Source organism: Sinohyriopsis cumingii, chromosome 6, assembly GCF_028554795.1.
Source record: "Sinohyriopsis cumingii isolate HCF-2022 chromosome 6, ASM2855479v2, whole genome shotgun sequence".
In the NCBI taxonomy this organism is placed as follows: domain Eukaryota; kingdom Metazoa; phylum Mollusca; class Bivalvia; order Unionida; family Unionidae; genus Sinohyriopsis; species Sinohyriopsis cumingii.
In genome coordinates, this window is record NC_142966.1 from 104,877,913 (window position 1) to 104,897,274 (window position 19,362).

The following is a 19,362-nucleotide window of genomic DNA, read 5'->3' on the forward strand; positions in this document are numbered from 1 at the left end:
CAAAAAAAATAAAAATCAAAGTGTGTCATATTTAAATAGGTGGCAATGGCTGAACATAATGAACAATAGCTGATGACATGCTTCTCTGCAAAGGCAAAATTGCTCAGTTTTTAAGCTGTCTTTTAATTCTATTTTCAGACTGGTTGTAGATCAGATAATAATGCATTAAAGAGACTAAAGACTAAAATAAACACAAAAGACATTCACTCTTCACTCTTCTCTCCCTGTCATCTGCTTTTTCAGACAACCAATAATCACAACTTTTATAAACAAATTTGTAGTTGAATCATGGAAAAATGTTTCATTGTTCCAAGGATGTGTGGTAATGCTTGGATAAACATTGTAAAGGTACCATATTACAATCAGATGTCTCGCTAGGATTTTTACAACTTGTAGTCCAGCACTTCTTTTTTGGTAAAAAATAGGAGTCCCACCAGCAAATGCTGATGTCCACTCCCATAAGCATATTGGGCATACCTTAAGTGGCTAAATGTCCAGATGAGAAGAATCACTACTAGTACATAGAGTAGAATGATGGATTCACATCATGTATCAAATGCTTGTGCCAATATTTCATGAACCTTTTTTGACTAGTAACTTCTTACATCATTAAGGGACTCAATATCATCTACAGATCTCTATGCAGATGACACAACACTGTCAGACATCCAAAACACAAAGTATGATCTCAAACTTTCTTTACAGAATGCCCTAAACAAACTGGACAACTGGTGCACATGCAACGGTATGGTGGTAAATACTGGTAAAACTAAAGAATTTCTTATCTCAACACAGCCAAAAAGGACAAATCTCGATAGTGATGAACTGTGTCTGACATGGAAGGATAACAATTTGCATATGTCCTATCATGACAGACTATTTGGTGTTTTTTGGTAGATAATAACCTATCATGGACTGAACATATCAAACATATCAGTAATAAAGTCAATTCAAGTTTATGGCTTCTCAGTAGGATGTGACATGTTCTCCCTGAAAGGCACAGAAAACTATTTTATAACAGTTACATACAACCCTATTTAGACTACTGTTATACAGTATGGGGTAATTCAAATGATAAAAACATAGCAAAGCTGGCACATCTTCAAATAAGAGCATTTGGGCTAATATCAATCCAGAAAGAAAGCAAGGAAAATTTAGCTGGAAAGTTAACAATATTGCCTATTAAAGCCTGAATCTGTTTGAGAAAAGCCAAATTAATGTACAGGATATCCAATAATAGTGCTCCTGAATATTTACAATCACTATTCCAGTAGTCTACCTGGCAATACTCCCCACCTGCAACTGATGTCTACCAAACAGTACAAAATTCCCAAACCAAAGAAGGAATTATTTTTAAAAAGGTTTCCAGCACTCTGGAACTTTGTTCTGGAATAGTATTCCAGTTGAGATTAGAAATGCCCACTCTATTTCCTTCTTCCAAATGCAAAATATCCAGTGGCTTCAGAGATGCAGCTAAAATAAATAAATTCCCTTGTATGAGTGCCTCAAAGTAGATTAGTTCTTAGGTAATTGTGTCATCCTCTTTAAAGAAAGTCATTATTATTATTATTACTAGTTGTCATTGAGTTTAATTTTCCAAATTCTTTACACCATTGATGCTCTTGTTTGTCCATTAGAGTCAAACTGAATTTTGTGAATCGAAAGAAAGGTCTTATTCCAAACACTAAGCCATGCATCACACTTTTATACACTTGGCTGCTGTTCCATGTAAACTATCAATTATAGCAACTTTAGCACTCTTCTAAATTCCATTACAATCTTTGTCAATTTGACCTTTAACCCCAAAATACTTATCCGCATTTGCAAATGGAATTTTGTATAAGCCTTGACATGTCTTGGTTTCGAGGTCATGTGACCTACTTATTCAACTACACTTGGAAATGAACAAGATAATGAAAGCTAAAGTTGTTCACTTGATGTAAGCTTTATGATGACCACATATACATCTCTTTGTCTTTCTGCCTCTGAATTGAGTCACTGTAAATATCAGCAGCTACTCTCAGTCTTTGAACTTGCCATCCAGCTACTGATTCATGTTCTTTTGATGTACTCTTATAATGACATGTACATCTGGGTGTCTTTCAGCCACTGAATTCTGTCATTGTAAATGTGTGTGTGTGTGTGTGTGCGATTTGGATTTTTAACATAGCTTAACAATTTTTCAGTCATATTGCTACGATCTCTGCAGTGTGGCAGTTTATAGTTATATCTAGCACTGGGGCATCATTCTGCAGACATGTAGAATGATGTCCCACCCAGTGACATTATCCTGACACCAGGCCGACCAGTCCTAACACTAACCTCTTAATGCGGAGTGCCAAGCGAGGCAGCTGTTAGTACCATTTTTGTAAGTCTTTGGTATGACTCAGCCGGGGATCGAACCCACGACTTTCCGGATATGAGGGGGACGCTCTAACCACTAAGCCATTGGAGCGGCATTTCATTGTAAATATCAGCACAGTTAAAATGATCAGTTGATAAACACATTTTCCCACCAACAGGTGGCTGAGACAGTACTGGCAAGCCAGTGAATTTGAAGCCCAGCTATTGCATGTGTACAGAGGATTCCTGCCTAAGTGATTTTCTGCATCCCAGAAAAAAATGTTGCATACAAATAAGCCTGACTAAGCATTTTCGAGACTTCTGTACAATGATTTTAAAAAAATGATCTGGAGCACAGCATGTAAATAAAATCATGTTCCATACATGCCAAAGCCCCCTCCCAAGAGGTATAAGTGTACCTATTGCTATTACAAGTGACAAAAATGGGTAATTTTGGGCGTAAAATGTATAATCTATATTTTACATGCCAGAATTAGAGCACATATGAAAAATATACATTTCTATGACTAACATGGTTATGCAGCTGGTCAAAATTCTATTCACAAAAGGCAACATCCATATGGATTAGAACCAGAATACAAACACAAAATATACTTAAAAATTATTTATATTCAGCACTCACTTCACCTAGTCTACATGTATAACTTTCACCGAATGATTGTGAACTGGAATTCTGCAATGATCATGGACAGGTACTCAGAGTGCTGTATTACATTACTCTCATAATATCTTTTAAAGTTTGTAAAGTGGTCTCGATTTGTCACATTTTCTTACAAGACATGTTTGAAGTTTGAAAAGATTCATCTGCTCTAAAATTTTCCTTCATATAACATCCACAACTCACACCATAATGTGTTTCACTTAACATCTGGCCCCATTTTCTTTAAAAACATAGACTGGTTCACTAACTAACTAGGCTATCAATAAAATAAATCTGATAGAAAAAGTTCACTTTTGAAGAAACTCATCTGTTTCCTTGGAAATGGGTCATATACAGTTAGTTGCTATAAATATCACAAAAGTAAATTACTCTTATGCTATTCTTACACAGCATTCACCATTTTTTATGAATAATCATTAAATTTATATGAGTGGAATTAAAGAGATGATAATAAAATGACAAAAACAATTTTTTTATTGAATTATTTTATTTTTATAATAGCAAAAAAGCAATAGTCCATATGTTGTCTTGTGGGAAACGTAATTTTGAGATAAAAAAAAGCATAATGATTACACCAAAAGCTTAATGTAGCTTATTCACTGTGTGACACTTGGAAATACTGTCAAAGCAAACGAGAAACATCACTCAAAAGTGGTTATTAACTCATTCGGCCCCAATTCCGCATGTAGGCGTGATGAGGGTGTACCCTATTTCCGAGCTCTGCAGCATCAAGGTCATTTAAGATTTTTTTTCACCCAAAATTTGCTCATGGTTAGAATGTGATTTTGTGTCTGGATTTTAGACCTTTTGGCCTCAGAGCTAAGGCATACTGGTCTGAACTGCACACAGACAGGTGAACCTTTGCAAAAACTAAGATAAGGTGGGCATTTGGAATAAAGAGCGGTCTCCATACGAAAACGATGGGTCCATTAAGCAAACAAAAAAAATCCAACTTTTACCCTTCTGCTCATGCGAAAACAAAAAAAAAAAGGAAAACAATGTTTCTTATACAACTAGGCATTAGTCACATGGAATATTTGTTGAACACCGATGTATTACAATGTATTCAGAAATAGCCCCCAAATGTCTTTCCTACTCACATTTCAGGCGAAAACAACAAAAACCTCTGGGGCCAACTGAGTTAATGGGAGAATTTTGGTGACATGACCAAATCTGAATATTACTTATTTATTTCATCATTTGTGCATCAGTATGGCACATAAAATACAAAAATAGCCATTCTTTGACAATTTCTAAGAAACTTCCATAAACCTGATTAACTCATTCGGCCCCAATCCCACCTGTAGGTGTGATGAGGTTGTACCCTATTTCAGAGCTCTGCAGCATCAAGGTCATATAAGATACACCAATGTGGGTGGTATTACAAAAAAGCAGACAGATATAGCTCTACAATGATACCAAATAATCTGGAAGTTCTAGTTGCACTACAAAATACAGAGGGAAAAACCTCATTTTTTTTGCCTGATTTATTTTCCACCCAAAATTCGCTCGTGGTAGGAATCGGATTTTGTGTCTGGATTTTATACCTTTTGGCCACAGATCTAAGGCAGGCTGGTCTGAACTGCACACATACAGGTGAACCTTTGCAAAAACTAGGATATGGTGGGTATTTGGAATAAAGACTGGTCTCGATACGAAAATGATGGGTCCATTAAGCAACCAAAAAAAAATATAAAAGTTTTACCCTTCTGCTCATGCACAAGCAAAATAACCAGTGGAAAACAATGTTTCTAATACAATTAGTCTCATGGAAAATGTGTTGAACGCTGATGTATTTTGATGTATTCAGAAATAGCCCCCAAAATGTCTTTCCTACTCGCATTTCAGGCGAAAACAACAAAAACACCTCTGGCCGAATGAGTTAAATGATCTGTAAAATGAAAATTGTACACGGGGAGCATACTTTGAATGTCTTTTATTGATGAGATAAACAATCAGTGACTGAACGTGCTGATGGGATAAATAAAATTAGCAAAGAATCAGTAAAAGGAAAGATTTCAAACCAGATTAGTTTGTCGCATTGTGAACATTTTTAATTTTTTCTTTTTTAACAGATGGGGAATGGGCGATGTAAATAGTTTTCTTTTTTCTCTCTAACAAAAAAACAAGTGTCTTTCACAAGTTAACAAAAATACTTTTAATCAGACTAACTGTTTGTAGTCAGGAAGTTTTATTGAATAATTTAGGACATTTAAGGTGGGCTTCATTGGATCTGATGCAGGATTCAGTTTAGCCACCATGCCCCTTGTTTTGCAATGCATAAATGCTTTAGAAACATATTATTACCAATTTCATGTCTCAATTAAACTTGGAAGACATTACAATGTTATTTTCTAAACAACAGAAGAAAATGTTCTTTATGGTTGTTATGTACAATTTTACAGAGTCTCACATGTATTTTCTTTTGGATACTTAAGCTTCAAAATAAGATTATTGTTTTAATTAACAAAAGCTCTGCCAAAGTTTCACATTGTTGAATCTATGCTTTACTGACATATGCCACATATTTTTTTCACTTTTCCATCAATGCTATACTAGGGTTTCAAGTCCATCAATGCTATACTAGGGTTTCAAGTCCATCAATGCTATGCTAGGGTTTCAAGTCCATCAATGCTATACTAGGGTTTCAAGTCCATCAATGCTATGCTAGGGTTTCAAGTCTATCAATGCTATACTAGGGTTTCAAGTCCATCAATACTCTGCTTATTTAGACCAAGGTCTTTTTATGAAATATATAATTTTTCTTCTTAGTGTAATTGTTATCATCCTTATTTATTCAGTTTATCTTAACCAAGATAGGAATATATGAATTTAATGAGAAATGAAATGAAAATTATATTATAATTTTAAATTGACTTTTAATTCAGCTTGGTATTCTGCCTTTCCACTTGACTGGTATGTTGTCCATTTAGCACATACACTGGACTCGTATTTAACTTTCTTCACGTTAAAATCACACAGTTATCTCCATAATACTTTCCCCAGCTCCAATAATCTGATATACTTCATAACAATAAAATGTACTGTCATCATCGTGTTCATCAGCCATTATTTGCTAAACAAAATCATCGTCTAAAAATGGACCATGCTAGGGCTCAGCCATATTGGGTTTTCTAGGTTGCCCATATTTTAAGCATGCACTTGTAAAACAACCTTGAAGAAGGGTTCAAACTATGACATAGTGCTTGTTCTAGGACACAATGTGCCAATCAAATTTAGTTTAACAACCACTCATGTCAAGCTAAAGAACTCAGATGTATAAATAGTTGTCTACCTAAAAAACAGATGTCGTGAAAAACATTTTATGGGTGAATGGTTAAATAAAAACTGTATACTGTGCCAGGTACATTTTCATATGCGAAACTTAAATTAATTTTCAGGAGTTCTCACAAATCACTGCTCTCCAAGTACGCATATTCATACAAACTTTGCACCCTGGCAGCATCTCTGCTTAAGTACTTTACAGTTCAATTAATGACCACTTTTGCAAATCCTTCCCATTTGTCATGTAGGGGTAAACTACTTTAAGTAATGACTGGTGTTTATCAGCTTATGTTTACCAATAATAACCACTAATGAGAATTCAGTGTAACATTGCGTGACGCCAGCAGTGTAGCTTTCATATTTGACTAGATTTGATCAGGTACAAATCTACAAAAAAAACTTCACATAAAAGTAGTTATTAAATGAAAAATAAAGTACTTCAATCTATTTGTGCAGCACATTTATAACGTCTCCTTGATACCAAACATGCTACTGGGATAAGATAATTAACATGGGGGGCTGGGGAGAGCAAGATTATAAAATTATAAACCACATCACTTCGTGTTGCAAAAGGTGAGTGTATTGTCAACAATGCCGCCACTGAAAAACCTTCTAAAGATGAAATGACCACGAAGTTAGACATGTCTATCTATATTGGATTGTATCATTGGCTGTATTGTGAATCATACTGATATGCTGCAGAGCATATCATTTCATCCCTACTGTTGGCACATTAGGTCTCTTTTATATTAATGGGACTATTTTGCACAAATCCCACAAAAGTGCTTGCTGGCTGAAACAATGATGAATCTTGAGAAGTTTTCCTGTGAAAACCCTATGCTGATAGGTCTTTCCATACAGTATGAGTAGCAGTAACAAGACTTTCAAGCTGGTTCCTGTAGTGGCCATATAGGATGTCCAACTGACACCAAATTTATGACCAACTAAACATCATGACAAGTCTTTTGGCAAAAATCACATGTTGATATGACAATCCACTCAGGTGAGTAACAATAACAAGATTTTCAAAATGGTCACTGAGGTGGCTATATTGGATATCCAGGCAGCACCATTTTATTATGGACCAACTTGACAATGTATGAAGTCTGGGGAAAACACCATGCCGATGTGATTTTCCTTTCAGGACTAGTACCAATAACAATATTTTCAAGATGGCTGCCACTGTGACCAAACCAGACATTAGATTAGCACCATTTTTTGTTAGGACCAACGAGACACAAGTCTTGAACACCCCCAATTTGATATTACCATCTTTTGAGAAAAAATAATAATAAGATGATTTGCAAGATGCTTGATGTGAATGCCATAACCTGATGTCCAGCTAAATCTTACGATCAATGTGTCAGCAATTTTTCATGGTAATCCTCCAAGTAGTTTAGGAGAAGCAAAAAAAAATATTTGTGCAAATGGACACACATAAGACAATGAACAACAGGCCATCACGGTGAAACTCAAAATGACCTTCATTAAAACAAAACCTATATTTGTAAACAGTTGCTTCAGAGTGTTACTGCAAATATAATGCTTGCACAAATAAGCCATTTAGTGGCTTTTACAATGGTGTCACAACAGTAATAATCTGGTAGCAGATATGAAATAAATATTGTACATGTCTATTTTTCAGCCTAATGGATTTCCTTCTAGTACACAGACCAATCAGAGGGTAAATGATAATGGGTGTGCTATTGCATTTCAAAAAGTCCCTCACCTCTTTTTCCAATTCCTTAATTTTGGTCTCAACAGCTCCTGCTTGACTGGAAGATTTAGATGGTTTCTGCATTTTCTGAAAGATAAAATACATGCTTATGAAATACATTTCCTAAAATAAAAGTGGTATGTACATATATTTTAATTGATTTTGCAATTTGATTTTTTTTTAATGAACAGGTGGCACATTTTAATGAGTTTGATTGCAGCTCAGATGAAACAAGAAGGCTAAAGTGGGCACAACATAGCTCCCCTTTGTTGACATGAAAGCTTGTGATTGCCAGTTCACAAATATATTGAAACCATAAGCATTGGGGAAAAGAAAACCACAAAACACATATTTGCTGAATTGTCTATTAATATCATTTCATTTTCTTTCTTAAAACAATAACACACACATCAGCATTTAATATTAACTTTTACTATTTAATAATAAAAATCAAGAAAAAAAATGAACTTAAAAAAATATAATTAATGAAACCGTCAAATGTGAAGACATCAAACTGGATTCAGTCCCCCTTTCCACATCAGAAACTGATGCTCAAATAAAATATATCATACACTTGCTTTGCACCTTAAAGGGAGTTAATCATGATTCAAGCCTACATATACAACTCAGATGGTGTGTTTAACAAGTGCTGAATGTTTTGCCCATGGCTCTGTTGGGTCAAGAATTTTGTGTGTTTGCTATAGTAGTTAATGAACATGTATTGTTGCTAAGTGACACTACACATTGCATGGCTATCGCAAAATGATCAGTAACTTGAATTTCATTAAAAGAGGACAAATTCATATACAAAAAATAAAACGAACATATGAATGATAATTTATGATTTGAATTTTAGCCCCAATATATTCTTCCATGAATATTCATTTCAGTATCATTGATAAATATGCATTACAATAACAGTTCACACTGCAAGCAGGGCTGCCATGATTCCTAAGAAAAATCAACTTCAGTAAAGTAGTGACCAATTTATCAATTCTATCTGAAGGTTTGCTCACTTCTTTCTGTTTTGCCTAGCGGGAAAAATGATTTCTCGGCCATTTTAGTTCTAATCTAACTTCATCATAATAAACTTTAAGCTAAAAGACTTGGAGGATTTCCTCAATTACAGTTCTTCTTGTTTGAAATTATTTTCTTTTTCAAGGTTATGCTTGTTAACACATTAACCCTTGGAGCTTTTTGTCATTTTCGCCTGAAAATCAAGTAGGAAACACATTTCGAAAGCTATTTCTGAATAGACTCGAAAACACGTAATCCCCGGTCATCTTTCAATAACATATTGCCTAGTTGTGTTAGAAACATCATTTTTCATTGGCTATTTGAATCGCGCATGAGCAGAAGGGTAAAAGTTTTTTTGCTAAACGGACCCATTATTTTTGTATGGAGACCACTCTTTATTACAAATGCCCATTTTATCCTACTTTTTGCAAAGGCTCATCTGTCTGTTTGCAGTACATACCGGTTTGCCTTAGATCAGAGACCAAAAATTCTAAAATCCTGACACAAAATCGGATTCCGACCATGGGCAAATTTTGGGTTTAAAAAAGTCGGGTCCAAAAAATGAGGTTTTTCTATCTGTATTTTGTAGTGCAATTAGATATACCAGATTATTTGGTATCATTGTAGAGCTACATCTGTCTACCTTTCTATAATACCACCCACTTTAGTGTATCATGCATGACCACGACGCTACAGAGCTTGACAGTAGGCTACTACCTCCTGCCCCGTTAAGTCATCGCTAGGGGTTAATGTGTTAAAAGACTGAATTAAAAACATCTTTGTTTGGAAAATGTGTACGTTGAAAATCAATATATGCAAATTTCAAGGGCTATTCCCAGCTAGGAACTAAACTATCGTATCTCCTAATTTTCTGGTAGCTTGGAAACCCTGCAAGTATCATATTACATACCAGATTTACCATCATCGCTAGCCAAAGTTCTGATTTGCTAACCCTATCTACACCTTGGTGGATCAAGCAGATATTTTACTGCTTTGACCTAGCAATATCTATTGGATTTCATGACTTGCCCCCTTTAGTATGTAATGGCAACTAGCCAAAAGCGTTTAACAGCAGTGCATTGTGTATCGGCCAAAAATGGTGGAAGCAATTGATTTTAAAAGGAAACTTTGTAAGTTTAACATCAAAATTATGACTATGTACCAGAGAGAAGCAATTACATGCAGATTTGTTTATTTATGAGTCCATTCAAGTTCTGTGACCCCTTGTCTCGATCATGTAGGAACAGTGTTCAAATTTGAAAAATTCAATTTTGATTGGATGTGGTGGCTTGCCATCGCATCCAATGAAATTCACAGAAATATCTGCTCTATCTGCCATAGGATTCACATATTGGAACCTTGGCTAGTGAAGATGCAGATGTACACACCAGTGAAACTTTTATTTATCCTGTTCAAAAAGAACTTATCTGGTTACCCATAACACATTAACCAAATTGCAATCACTTAATCAGCCAAGAACACCTCTTGTACAAAGTGTAAGCTAGCAAGAGTTACATCATAATTAGAGTTTCCAGTCTTTGAAATCTAGTCAAACTTACTGACAGAAAGGTATTTCCTGTTAGTCCGAGTTCCCTCTGACCCTTGCCACCCTATTTTTGGAATTCACCAACACCATTTGGTGTCGGCATAGGGTAGCTGCTTACTAGCCGGCCTAGCAAACTTTGACAACCTTTCATCAAGATATACCTGCATGAAATTGATAAGATTTATGATTTAGTTTGCTAGGCACGCTAGTAAGCGGCTACCCTATGCCTACACCAAGTGGTGTTGGCGAATTCCAACATTTCGATAGGCAGTGGACTCTGGCCCTAAACCCCAACATAAATGTCCAATTAAAAAAAAATGGGGTGGAAAGGGTCTAAGGAAACTAATTTCCTGTTTGCTTTAGCATCAGTTCTAGCATATGTTCTATTTTTAACTACTTGTTGAAAAGGCTAAAAGTAAGACATCTGATTAATATTTTCCATTTTCACATAAACTTGATCAGTTTAGTAACTATGCAAGGGAGTGGGGAGGTTGGCAAAAAAATTAAACTAGTTACCACTAATATTGTTACAGCTCTAAAATGACTAAGTAAATACCACTGGAAAGTTTTACCAAACGCGTTTTGAAAAAGTCTTCAAAAAGTACTGATTCTTACCTGTGGGGTCTGATTCAATGATGGTGTGCTGCAGCTCAGAGTGGTGTCCACAGTGATGCTTCCAAGTCCTGGCAAATTCTCTGCAAAAAAACCCAATGTTTCAAACTAACTGAAAATCAGATGTACAGGCTACCATACTACCTTACTACAGGGCTCCTCATGGGATCCATAAAAGCAAATCCCCTTATAAGTAAAGTTGTCCTGCATTGAATGATTATAATGTTTAGTACAGGTGGATATTGTGTGCAAGAGTACAACAGTATGGCCTTTTCAGCCCCAAGTACTCTTTGGGATATCACAATGTCCAACAGTATAAATACTATAATTTCTTATACAACCTCTAATTAATAAAGAATACCTAGTATTTATATTGCGTTGCACAAAATCAAAGTCAATACAAATATATCTAAAAAAAATAATTTCTCTAATAAAATGTTTGTTCAATATTACTTTTAAACTCAATCATAATACCTCAGAACTACAACTGCATAGCAAATCCAGTAATCCACATGGTTAAAACTTTTTAGCTACAATGCTAAATGTAATCTGCTTTTGATACAAAGACTGACACCAAATCGCATGAATACTTCAGCAGGGATCCTGGAAAAAGAGCAGTGACATTATCAGTTTCTGACTAAGTTGTAAAAACAAAACTTTAAGTCTTTTGCTAGACATTTTAGTCATTTTTTAACTTTTCCAGATATTTTCAAATTTCAGACCATTTCCAGAAATCCAGACCAGAGCTGGGACCCTGCTCAGTTACTAATGGAGCAGAAGGCACATTCTCTATATGACTGTAACTGCAGGGAGGATGCATTGCTATTATGATCAGGGGCTTATTATTGAAGAAACACATTTTACTAGAGAAAAAAAATTGGTTTCTTCTTCAAATATGTACCTGGTCAAAATATCTCAGAAGAAATGGTAAGAGGTGGAGGGAGATACGTCCCCTTACCCCAGAGATCATCCCCTGTCCACTAAAACATGTGAGACAGCTTCTAGATAACCAGAAGGGAAAATGGATTCCACATGATAGGGAGTGGATTCAAAAGGGAAAAAATTGTCCTCCTGCAAAATAATCCAGCAGAAATCATGAAGATGTGTCCTTAAGACTGTCGAATGAACTGGGAAGGTAATCTGTTGTACCATGGTTATAGGTCCCACCAGATTCTGTTGAGCTTTATAGATGAAAGGTCTCTGAGATAAAAGCTGGAGAAGTGGACACAGATCTCAAATCCCATGGCGTTGATAATGAAGAACAGTTTCATTCAAATGCAATGTTTGTGGCATCTGCCATAACTTCATCAGCTGAGATGAGAAGCAAATTCATTTAGCCTGGGGATATTTTCTGCAGAACGAATAACTCACTTTTTCCAGGATAAAAGTGTCTATGCTGTTATGCCGTCCTTCCTCTCTTTGTTGTGTAGAAGCATTCTCATTCTATGCAATGGCTCGGTCCTTCCTAAGTACTACTTCACACTGAGTCCTGAAGATGATCTTGAGATTAAGTGTCCAAAGTAGACTGGAATTTCATTTGAAAAGTCCAATTCCCCATGAACATGAGCCTGTTCATGGCAATGAAAGCAGGAAAAGTCAAGAGTGAAACAGACCCATCTTCTTGGAACTGCATGTAGTTCAAGTCAAGTGATAAAACATGTATTCACTGATTCATTCTGCTGTTTGGCAATGAAGTAAGGAAGCATGTCTTATTTATCATCAAGGCCGTTGAGAGCAGTTCAAAAGGTGTCTTTTGCAGCCAGTTGGTGCCCATGATAGACTGGGCCAAGAGCCAACATCTTTGTACATGGTATCAAAATTGGACAGAAGATCAGATAGGTCTTTCCTCTGACAATTATCCTCTCTTCCATAATGATGCAGGGTGTTAGTTATCATGGAACAGTGGCTTTTGATTTTGATCCGTTTTAACTGATTCTCATCAAACAACCATAGTAGGAAGTTCTCTGTTTGAAGTATTGATGCCTGTAATGCTATAATATGTGCTTGGACAAGATCTTCCATTTGCCTTTGTACTATCTTCAAGTGACGAGCTGCCTTGCCTCAGCGATCACTCCACAACTGTTTGTGAGAACTTTTATTCCTGCAAGTTTGTGTAACACAGAGGTGCATGTTCTGCAACTGTGAGTTTGGATGAAACACCTGCCAACATGGTTACTTGAACAGACAAGGGAAAATTTTGATTTCCTGGAGATTTCTCTTGCAAGAATAATAAGGTCATTGCTCCAAGCTTATTCCCATTTGAGTAGAACACTCAAGAAGTTATATTCCGATTTACTTGCTTTCTATATCACCTTGGAATCGGAGGTATTAGTGGATATGCATCATGCATCCAGGCCATTTGAATCAAGAGAAAGAGTATCAACTGCCAAAAACTTTGGATCCTGGGCTGGTGAGACAAAAAGGATGTGAGTTTGGCATTCCACCTTGTTGGAAATAGGTCCACCATTCCATCAGGCACATGTTTACATGAAAACCAAGAGAGAAACAGATCATTCTATTTCTATCAGATGATTCTTCAAGGACAATTAGTCTGTCTGGCATGTAGTAAGCTTGGAATATGATGAACATGAAAATGGATTTTCACTGAAGACTCCACTTTAGAAAATGCCAAACAAGGTCTGGGGATCGAATAAGTTTTATTTTGACTGAACTTCGTATGTGGATGGTAAGTAAAATCCCTCTTCTATTGACTCATGGCACTGTGCATACATCTATTAATGGTCTTTTTTAAAATTGCTGATGCATGCGTGGGAAGCAGTATCACCCCAAGGCAAGAACAATGTCTGGAACCCTTGTGATGACTATGTCACTAGGAACTGACTAATGCTTGGGACGGAGCTGGTTAAGTTGGACTGTCACGGCAGAATTTTTAAAGATAGATGACAGACAGACATCATGTTAGAAATTCAAGATAATGATAAATAACAAAAATTTAAATCAAAGCTAATGAGCTGTGAAAATATGCTAAATAATAATAAAATCAATTTGTAATTATTATAGTTATTAATAATGGTATTTTTTAGCTCTATTTAATATTTGCAATGGTATTATTGAACAGCAGACATACAAGCATAATTACATACATACATACACACACACACACACACATACATATGTATGCACGCACACATTCATATGTACATACACATCTTTTAATCACGTTTTACATGTCTCACATATGCTAATAAGTTGGCAAAATGAGATGTGAAAGATACTTGAAACAAATCCAAGTTTTAGACAAGTTTTGGAACTTTTTAAAAAAATTAAATTTTAGTTCTGCTGACTGACCAGAAGAGTTTATGGCTGGGGTGTGCAAGTCATGTCAAACAACCTTGTTTTCTCTGCTTATTTAAATCATAGGGTGTTACTTTAAAAGTCAATTATCCAGACTGGACACTAGGAAGTCGCACATGTCTGGTTAAAGTGACGGAAATGGGATGGTCTCAAATGGGGGTTTCGGCAACAACAATTCCTTTTATAGAGAACAAACAAGCTACAGTTTATACTGGAAACCAACAAATATGTTGCAGAATATAAATTTCATTGCAAGTTATTTCTGTAACAGGGCCTCCGATAAGCTTCGCATCTGGCAACAAATGCGAAAGAATTTTGAAAACAGCGCTATTTTTTTTACTGACCGGCGACAAATTTTTAATTTTTTATTCATGTAAGCGACTTGGGCCACTTAATACCTGTTTTCGCTATCTGCAGCAGTCAGTGGATCATGTCAGTAGATGATGTAAAAGATGTTATTTGAACATAATTTCAGCTAACTGCAAGCCATCATTCGATTTTGAGAACCATTTAAATCTGATTAGTAGGAAATATGGAAGGACTGGGGGATATATTCTATTGTTGAACAGGTTGGCCAAAAGATCTGGTGTCATTTGCGTGTGTTAATTTATTTTTATTGTAAACTGAGTGTACGAAGCCCTTGGGACTGCTTAGTGTTTTAGGGATTATTTACACGTTTCTGTGGTCTGAACTTAACTGAGTAACACAGGAAGCCACTACAAGGATGCCAGTCATCTACTGTAAAAGGCCAGAATCTCATATATCAATGAAAAATTAAAAATTTACTTCATAAAACAAGTCTGTATCAAGCACAAAGAATACGGCTTATTTGGCTCTAGCTGCATCTGAGGCAACTACCAGGCAATAAATTGGTTGCCCCTATTTCTACCACAGACTATGAGAGGGAGTTTAGTCACCTGAATCTGATCTAAACAAACTTATTAAAATTCTATGGGCATAGATCTACTCTGAAAAATATAATGAGAATTTCTATTGCTGGGCCCAGTGTGGAGAATTTAGATTTCAGGAGGGGGAAAAAATAAGGCAGATATTGATGAATTGTCAGTGACATTGTTCATGAAGACTAAGCAGCATTTTGTATTATCAGTTATTCATTCTTGCTTTTCATATGCTATACATTGAACTTCATGTGTATAAAATGGTATTGTTATATCTATTAATTATTATTCTTGTGCTTTGAAATGTAATAAAAACATGCAAAAACTGTCTTATTGTCATGTTTATATAAATTAAAATTAAAGCCAATATAATATTATGTATATATCTAAGTCCCTGCATCATGACATAAAATGGCTCCTGAGAAGTGACTCAAATTTTTTACATTTGGCGAATTTTATGGCACAAAGAAAAATATTTCTAAGGGAGGTCCTGCTGTAGAAACAGTTTTCAAGGTGTTTGCAACAGGATTGAAACCAAATGGATGCATGGAGTAAATGATAACACAACACAATCTGAGGGCATGAAAGTTTATTAAACAAACAAAAAAAAAAAAACAATAATTTCACAACACATGAAAACTGACTTGCACACCCACCCACTACATATATACTACTACTATACTGAACATTTTACAGATACACATATGTATAACAAGTCTATGAGTATGATTCTCACATTCACAGTGAAAAGAATATGATTTATGGAATCATACGAGACAAATGAACAGACATGAGTACAATTCACAGAATATTATGATGCAGAATATAATGTTTCACACAACCATATAACACCAATGAAAACTAAGTGGTTAACATAACCATATGATAACAATGAAAACTAAGTGGTTCACACAACCAAATGCCACAAATTAAATTAAGTATGGTTCAAACAACCATGTGTCCTTGTATATATTACACAATGTAATGGTCCTTATCCAGAAGTTGAGAATTTATGTCATGATTCCTTGTCCTCTCCAGAATTATACGTCCCTATTCAACAATTCCTAGCATGAAACAGATACACTCTCGGTCGAAATGGCTTCACTACAGATAATAGTCTCACCATCCTGGTTCTTCTAGCTGATCTATCCATCCATACATACAGACAGCCCTGTGGCTGTAGTTCAAAGTAAGAGTGTTGACACTCCCTGGCAAGATCCAAGCGATCACTGTATGACACAGAACATTAAGCCTCCTATAAATACAGGGGAGAAAAAAATGCACATGACCATGGTTAAAGTGCCCATGCACACCATGCTATAAGAGTATCTTGCCATGAGCGACCTACAACGGGATGCATGTATTGTTCAGTCACATAAAAAAATGAACCACCCTAGGTAATGCTGTATGCGTCTGTGAATATGAAGTTAATTAACCAATTTGTTCTAAAGGCATACCAAATTATTTTTTTGCCTTATTCCGTGACAGTGTTATGAAAGAAAAATGACTATGGTCATTCAAGTGGAGATTCCATGGCAATGTATCATAGCAATCTAACATGTCAGCTTAAAGAGATTACACAATTTCCATAATGATCTATAGTAGGGTTAATACACAGTCAAAACACGCTAAAGACAACACTCATCACTTTTTAAGAATAGTCAATGATTTCATAAAACTTTTATAACCCACAAATTAGCATTTTTTTTAAAATAAAAATTTTAATTTAAAGTAACATACCTTTTGATGTCTTGAAACGGCTGGATTTGTCAAATCCAACAACAGGGACTGCAGCCAACTCTTTAGGATCATAGCTCCCAACAGGTGGCGCACAACCTGTAAAAACAAATATGCACACAATTTTAGTATTGCCATCAATATTTCACCCTCCCAAATCTCACCTTAAAAAACAAGGAACTTTAACCTCAAATATGGACCCACAAATGTCCATCAGTAAAACGTCTGTATTAGATAACTATATACATGTACCATGAATTGATTTCTTGCTGACCCAAACCGAGAGTCCCTGACTCCCAGAAATACCTGAAAATGTGCTCGGGGCACCCATTTTTTTTAAAAAGTGCAATTTAGACAGCACTGGGACTCATGCCACTTCAAAGAATGGTGTCAAGATGGATGAAATGGGAGCAGTATAGGAGCTTACTCTCATCTGTATCAACACTTGTACCAGGTTTGACCAGACAACATTCTTAATTTAAAGTATTATGATTACTATTACCTTTTTGTTTACAAAATCTGGAGAATATGGGAACAACACTGTCCCTGATGTGTTGGATCCTAGGTTACAAAAGGTACAACACGTTTCTCAGTTTATTTTATTTTGACTTTCTGTGTGCAAATCTTAAAAGGAGATTAAATTTTTTTAACATAATCCAAACCAGTAACAATTTTGAGCATATGTTTTTATGTCAAAGCTGGCATTGGCAAGTGGTGCAGAATATTCCTACCAGTTACCATCTTTCAGTCCAATCAAATGATCAGTAATAACAGATTTATGTACTGGACTAATATATAAATATATACATACATAAAAGTTTAACACAAATGACTTAACCAGTGCAGGTAAGAACCATTGATTCAATTGATGCAGGTAAGAACTAAAAATATTCTTGCCAAAACATATCCAAAATTATTTTAAAAACCATACAAATAGTACCCATGTTTTAGCTACGCCATAAGAAAGTACATGTAATAACAAAATTTACAATTAAAATATACGTCAGGTATATTCTAGGATGTGTACCTGCATAAATCATCCAAATTTCTAAACAAATCACCCCACCCACCAAAAATCTACAAGATCTGCAAATTTTATTTTATGCAATATCATTTCTTCATTAAATCTCTCATATACTCAAAAAAGTCTATTCTGTTTCAAAACAGTACAGACCCAACCCCCACATCAGTTCTAGGGCAGCCAACAATTATAAACATTTTAAGGTGGATAGTACTCAAAGATTTTTTTATTCAGACACAGGGTCTGGCAAGTTGCATAAAACCAACAGTTCCTCAAAGGGAATGACACTCTACCCAGCAAAAAGAATTTACAGGGATCCAAAATAAGACCATTTTTTTCCTTTTATCTGTTGATTGTTAAAACTGTCTCTGATATTCTTCATTTGTAACAAAATTTTCAAATTAGCTGCTGTGGAACACATTGGATGTATGACTGGCACCATTTTCATTTCAGACAGAGTAGACATTAATACATCTTTTGGTGAAAACCTAATGCCAACACGAAATAGCAGCAACAAATTTTAAAAACAGCCATCATGGCAGTCATATTTGGTGTATGATTGGAACCATTTTCATTCAGGACCAACTAAGTATCAGAAGAAGTCTATTGGTCAAAACTGTTAATATATATTAAGTTCAGTTGCTTAAAATCAGATTTTGAAAGAATTTACATTGACTGAATAGTGTCAAGAGACTATATACCAACAGCAGTATCAAAACTAAGGACCCAAAATTTTCTTTTCACAATAATTGCTAAGTTCACAAATCACACTAAGCATGTTGGCATACCAAAAAGCGAAAAAAAAAGCCAAGAGGTGCATAAAGAATTATTATAAACTGCACATGAAAAAATACAACAAAATATAAATATAGGACTATATCAATATCCGAAAGTATATGTACTAATACTGTAAAGACCCAAAATACCAAATAATTAATACAATGTACATACATAACTGTTTTCAGATTACTTCACAAATACCATTGGCAGACACATTTTTGAAGAAATCTGGCAAATTAAGGGGCAATGAAGAAGCTGAATACAAAACATTATCAACATATGTGGTGTATCTACTTCCTGCACCAAAACTGTCAATTACTGGCTCCCAAATATATTATGAATTTTAAATAAAGAAATAAAAAATTTCATTAATCCTTGTTACAAGAGTTACATTTTCTACCCTAAGTT

General features: G+C 35.3%; 1 protein-coding gene across 2 annotated transcripts in view; it reads right to left on the reverse strand.

Moving 5' to 3' along the window:
• The window catches only part of LOC149797626 (uncharacterized), a 103,263-nt gene that overhangs the window by 79,350 nt on the left and 4,551 nt on the right, over nucleotides 1-19,362 (reverse strand). For both annotated transcript variants that reach the window (XM_089962520.1, XM_089962519.1), the window contains exons 2-4: nucleotides 17,157-17,252; nucleotides 11,206-11,285; nucleotides 8,040-8,114 (exon numbers count right to left, since the gene is read on the reverse strand). In XM_089962520.1, coding sequence (XP_089818646.1) covers nucleotides 8,040-8,114; nucleotides 11,206-11,285; nucleotides 17,157-17,252 — 251 coding nt within the window. The remainder of the gene's footprint in view (nucleotides 1-8,039; nucleotides 8,115-11,205; nucleotides 11,286-17,156; nucleotides 17,253-19,362) is intronic.